Source organism: Marmota flaviventris, chromosome X (assembly GCF_047511675.1).
Source record: "Marmota flaviventris isolate mMarFla1 chromosome X, mMarFla1.hap1, whole genome shotgun sequence".
Classification (NCBI taxonomy): Eukaryota; Metazoa; Chordata; class Mammalia; order Rodentia; family Sciuridae; genus Marmota; species Marmota flaviventris.
In genome coordinates this window covers 91509450-91515449 of record NC_092518.1, presented here as the reverse complement: position 1 = coordinate 91515449, position 6000 = coordinate 91509450, and the positions used below count along the sequence as shown (strand labels likewise).

The following is a 6000-nucleotide window of genomic DNA, read 5'->3' as shown; positions in this document are numbered from 1 at the left end:
AAAAATATATCACATTACACATCATGTCATTTGTTTTATTTCGTTTTGGTACCAGGGATTGAATCTAGCACCTCTTAATCACTGAGACACATCCTCCTCCCTTTTATTTTTTATTTTGAGACAGGATATTTCTAAGTTGTTCAGGGCCTCACTAAGTTGCTGAGGCTGGCTTTGAACTTGCCATTTTCATACTTCAGCCTCCTGAGTCACTGGAATTATGAATGAGTGTCACCATGCATGGCACATTACAATGTATGTTGCAACCTCTTGTTTTCTTAACTCCCTCATAAATTCATTTTATATCAATAAACAGTCACCTAGAACTAACATTCAAAATACATGAGACATGTAATGCAACAGCAAAAAATTAATACATAAAATAACCAAATTAAAATGGGCAAAAGACCTTAGACATTTCTCAAAAGAAGACATACAAAATACCAACAAGGATATGAAAATGCTCAAAATCATTTGTTATCAGGGGAATGCAAATCAAAACCACAATGAAATATCCCCTCACTCCTGTTAGAATGATGATTATAAAAAAGACAAAGAAAACCAGTACTGGTGTGGATGTGGAGGAAAGGAACACTCACCACACATTGTTGGTGGGGATGTGAATTATGGAAAACAGTTGGAGGTTCCCCAAAAAGTTAAAAATAGAACGATCATATGATCCAGTAATTCTAGTATGGGGTTCATATCCAAAGGAAATCAAATCAGTACAATGAAGAGACAACTGCACTCCCATGTTTATCCCAGCACAATTCACAATCTTGGAGACTTTAAATCAACCTAAATACCCAACAATGGATGACTACATAAAGAACGGGAATACTATTCAGCCATAAAAAAGTAATGAAATTCCATCATTTGAGACATGACATGGATGAAACTGAAGGACATTATGTTGAGTGAAATAAGGCAAATGCAGAAAAAAAAATCACATGATTCTACTCATATTTGTAGTGTAAACTAAGAGTTATCTGATAGAAGTAGAGAGTATAACAGTGGTTACCAGAGGCGAGAAGAGCTTTGGAAAGCTAAAGGTCAGGAGCAGGCGATCAATGGATACAGAGTTAAGTACTACTGGATGGTCCTGTACATTTTGAAATAGCTGTAAGAGAGGTTTTTGAACGTTTTCATTTCAAAGAAAGATAAATGCACGAGGTGATGGATACGCTAACTATTGTCACTTCATCAATATACAATGCATACATGTATGTGAAGGGAAAGTGAAAAAGAGAGAGGCAAGCGAGAAATGAAGGTCAGAGACCAGGAAGAGACCCACATGAAAGTTTACTTGACAAAGCTGACAAATAAAGGCCATGTCTCTATAGAGAGGATAGAAGCCCTAAGATGTTTGGGTGTTCAGCTTTTGTGGGGTAGGGGTTTGGAGTTGTAGTTGTGGTGCTATGGGATAGGCTGGGGGTGGGGTTGTGTTTGTGTCAGAGCTAGGCGAGTGTGGAATAGCATGGGATTGAGTTAGGTCATGGTACCATGGGGTTTTCCAGAGCCAAGGTGTCCTGTCCTTCTGGGATTGGCTTAGGGTTATGGTACCATGGGGTAGGTCACTAATGGGGGTTGGGGGAGTTCAGTAAGAAAAAGTACAGGAAAGGGAAACTTATCTCATAACAAGGTGGTTAACATTTAAGATGGCTGCTTGAATATTAATCAATACTTTATAGTATGCAAACATCAAAATGTGCCCCATAGGGGCTGGGGTTGTGGCTCATCTTAGAGCACTCACCTAACACGTGTGAGGTGCTGGGTTTGATCCTCGGCACCACATAAAAATAAACAAATGGAGTAAGGATATTGTGCCAAACTAAAAAAATATTTTTAAAAAATGTGCCCCATAAATACATAAAATTATAAGCGTCAATAAACTAAAGATTAATTTACAAACATGGCTTTAAAGACTGCTACCTGGGGCTGGGGATGTGGCTCAAGTGGTAGTGCCCTCGCCTGGCATGCATGCGCCCCGGTTGGATTCTCAGCACCACATACAAACAAAGATGTTGCGTCCATCGAAAACTAACTAAATAAATAAATATAAAAAAAATTCTCTCTCTCTCTCTCTTAAAAAAAAAAAAAAAAACAACTGCTACCATTTTATTTCATGGATACTCCATAACTTAACCAATCCACTGTTTGGCAGGAACATATTTAAGTAAGTCCAATTTCTCCTTTCATAGACAGCCTCCCTACAGGCCTACAGTCTCTCTAGACAGTTTGCCAATCACATTCTAGAAAGTTCTGGGCACTTCCAGAGGCATTTGAGGTAGCTATTCCAAATGCTTTCCCTTAACGCAAGCCTCCTATCTTCCCAGTTATAGCAAAACTGTACTCTTTAGAACTTGAAAAACTTGTCTTATCCTGCCCGTTAGTCATTCAGCCTTAGAGGGACTCGGTTCCAGAAATCCCAAGCACGCTCTTCCCTCCTCTAGCCTCATTCCCGCCCCTCCTCACGCGCCATCCCCCCCCGCCGCCCCCCCACCTCTCGCTTTCCCGCTCGGCGGCCTGGCCTATGGCAAACGCCAAGAATTAATTAGGGGCGGGGATCAAGGAGCGGCTGTCAGGAGGTCGCCATATTTCTGTACGGCCCTGAGGCAGCTCTGGCAGTCCGTGGATCTGTAGAGGTGCTGACAGGGCGGGGCCGTGGCTGGGCTCAGCCGGCCTCACCCCTCCCGCTGGGGACAGGTGGCTGGAGTGCGCCCCGCCTCCGCCAGCTGCTAGTTGGGAGCGGAGGAGAGCCAGTCCCAGACGGCCGCCGCCAGCTGCGACTGGGAGTGAGTGAGGGCTAGTCCGGGACGGCCGGGGCGAGGAGTCCGGCGGCAGCAAACGAATATCGTGGCGGCCAAAAAAATGCTCCTGTACCGAGGGGCCCCCGCGGGCCCTGGCGCGCCAGTCGGCGGGCTGGCCCGGCAGGGCAGTGGCCCACAGGCCTTCGGGATCCGCCTGAGCACGGTAGGTCAGGGGCCCGAGGGGGCGGACGCGTGCGCGGGCCCCAGGGCTGAGGGGGGCGCGCGGGGAGGGCCTGGCGGGCCGAGGCCTCACGCGGGACGGGACCTTCTCTCGCCTCCAGATGAGCCCCCGCTACCTACAGAGCAACTCCAGCAGCCACACGCGACCCTTCAGTGCCATCGCGGAGCTGCTAGGTGAGTGGCGAGGGCGGGCCTGGCCGCGATAGCCCGAGGCAGTGGTGCCAGCGTGGTGCTGCGGACTCGAGAGGAATGCGCGGAGCTGCACGGGGTGGGCCGGGGCTTGGGTGGGGGCCTCTGGACGGCCCCGGCTCCGCTGGCGGAGGAGGGTGGCTCCCTCACCAGGGATGAGGTTGCGTGAATAAAGCAAAAGCCGAGGAAACGAGGTGTATCCAAAGAGTCAGGACTCACGTGTGGTTTTTCTCTTTGGTTCGTGATGTTCCAGGCACTTTAGGGTAGCTTAGTTAATAATCAAAGGGAGATACATAAAAATATCGGGCCCCAAGGCAGCTGGGCTCAATAGCGCCTGGCGACCCACGGAGGGCTCCAAGTTAGCAAAGGGGCCTGGTACAGGACTTGGTAGGGTCATTAGGAAAGGTCTAGAAAGCAGAATTCTTTAACTTTTGGGCTTAGAAAGTCTAGGAATGATGGGACATCTCTTAAGAGATGACACGAGTGCATTTGGCTCCCTGAGGCTGCAAGAGGGCTGGGTCCATGGTCCACGAGCGCCCTCACACCGCTGGAATGAATATTGAGGACTTAACCTCTCGCTCCACCGGTGTTTGCTTTTAAAGCGTTTTCAGTTGATCCCTTGAAGCCAAGTACATCAGCTTTTGCAGTAGTATGCTAAATACTGTGTGGAAGGCAAAGAAGAAAAGCAGTCCTGCATAAAATGCAACAGCATACAGAGCACATTATAAACGCTTCAAAAACTGAAAGAAGTTTGAGAGATTTATGGGGCTAGGTAACACAGGGGACAAAATCGAACATGATTTCAAAGCTCTGTGAATGAGCACTAGTCTTCATTTAAGCTCTTACTGTGGCTATGCCATGAAAGATGTCTTGGTCTAGAAGTTGGTGGGCCGCGGGAGAAGTGTCAGGAGAGTTATTTGGAAGATGATGGAAAATTTTTATGATTAATTTGACTACAACACTGAATACTTACATGCGCGTTCTCTCTCTCCATATATATGTGTGTGTGTGTGTATATATATAAAATATGACTTTATTAGAATATTCAGAGGGAAAAAAGCGGCATTGACACATTTGGAATCCTAGATAACAGGGCGTATATCCTTTAGGTTTTACACTATGCTTCCAGTGAATGGCTGTAGCATGGAATAAGATTTGTATGCATGTAACTTACTAAAACAAAACAAAAAAAGTAAAATTAACAATTAACATAGTGGGAGGTGGGAGAAATGTGAGAAATGTCATGTTCTTTCACAGTTGCACCCTGTTGTACCTGTGTTGTATTGTGTGTACTGTACTTTAAAGGTGACTTAATGAGTTTTCAATTATTGTCTTAAACATTAACCTAAAGAACCATATCTTGGCCTAAGATGTCTAACATGGGTGTGAATATGTATGAATATTATACACACATATATGATCCAAATATATAAAAACATCTTTTAAAAGTAAGTAACAAATGTTTTTGAAAATAGAGAAAAGGGAGATCACAATATTAGTGGCTTGTCCAAAGTTTTCATTTTGGGTTTTCCTTCAGTAGTTAATTCTATTATGCATTAATTTGCTAGTGAATCATATATTCAGTAAATATTGAGCATCTATTGTGTATAAGACCACTGTGGTAGGTACAGAAATGAACAATACAGATTCACCTTCAAATAGGGAAGATATGAAATATACTGCAGGCTTAATCTTTGTACAGCAACATAGAAAATAATATATCAGCAAAGATATGCACAAGTGCTGTGGGAGTTCAGAGGAAGGAGAAATGACTTCCAGCTTATCAGGAAGAGGAGAGTTAGGAAAGGCTTTGTGGAGGAGGTGACATTTGAGCTGAGATTTGAAGGATTGGGACATATGGACATGGTAACATGGAGGGCATTCCAGACAAAATAAACAACTGGATGAACAAAAGCATGAAGAATATTGAGTCGTTGCATTTAATTAGAGCATGGAGTTCATGTATAGTAAAAACTATAGGTCCCTAGAGTGTTTACAAAGAGCTTTCACAAATACCTTCTTAACTTCACCCTTTGAGGTAAGCAATATTAATTTTTTCATCCTGCAGATGAAGAAACAGAAGATCAGAGAATTAATTTACTTTTCAAAGGTTTCATGTCTAGTAAGTGGCAAATCCAGGACTCAAACACAGGTTTTTTTACTCCAAGTACCAAGTAGCAAGTGAGGATGGAAATGTGAACTGGGACCAGGATTCAGACCTGGAGGCTCTGGTATTTGGCCTGTTCATCTTAAGTTTTCTGACCAGGATAATGTCATGATCAGAGTTGTGCTTCAAGAAAGTTAACGTTGCAGCAGCATATAAGATGTATTAAAGAAGAGAGATATGGATTTGAAAGACAAGTCAGGAAGCTGTTTTAATAATTCAGATGAGAGGGATCAAACTCTGCAAATAAAAGGACAATGGGAATAGAAAAAGCAAGATGTAAGAGAATCTAGGGTTGTGTTGAGCAGCAAGAGGGAGAGATTTTAAAATTGATTTTTGTTTTTGCTATGCTAGGAATTGAACTAAGGGTCTTGAGCATGATAGGAAATGTTTCACCACTGCCTGGCATGAGCTACTGCCCCAGCCCAAAAAATTACTTTTGAGTTTCAAATTTGTGGTCATTTGAATGCTGATATTCCCTCTCTCTTTTTCTCTCTGTCTCTTTCTTTCTCTCTCCCCCTCCTTTCTTCCCTCCATATCTCTCTCTCTCTCTCTCTCTCTCTCTCTCTCTCTCTGAGAGAGAAAGAGACAGAGAGAAAGAGAGAGAGACAGAGAGAGATAAAGAATAGGCTTGTGACAGAAGGTAATGATGTTACTTTC

At 43.8% G+C, this 6000-nt stretch overlaps 1 protein-coding gene across 6 annotated transcripts in view; it reads left to right on the top strand.

The window, feature by feature from the left end:
* The first annotated feature begins 2594 nt into the window (after positions 1 to 2594).
* Positions 2595 to 6000, top strand: part of Morc4 (MORC family CW-type zinc finger 4) — an 81456-nt gene continuing 78050 nt past the window's right edge. For all 6 annotated transcript variants that reach the window (XM_071606170.1, XM_071606172.1, XM_071606169.1 and 3 more), the window contains exons 1-2: positions 2595 to 2970; positions 3089 to 3161. In XM_071606170.1, the coding sequence (XP_071462271.1) occupies positions 2869 to 2970; positions 3089 to 3161 (175 nt within the window). In that variant the 5' untranslated portion in view covers positions 2595 to 2868. The remainder of the gene's footprint in view (positions 2971 to 3088; positions 3162 to 6000) is intronic.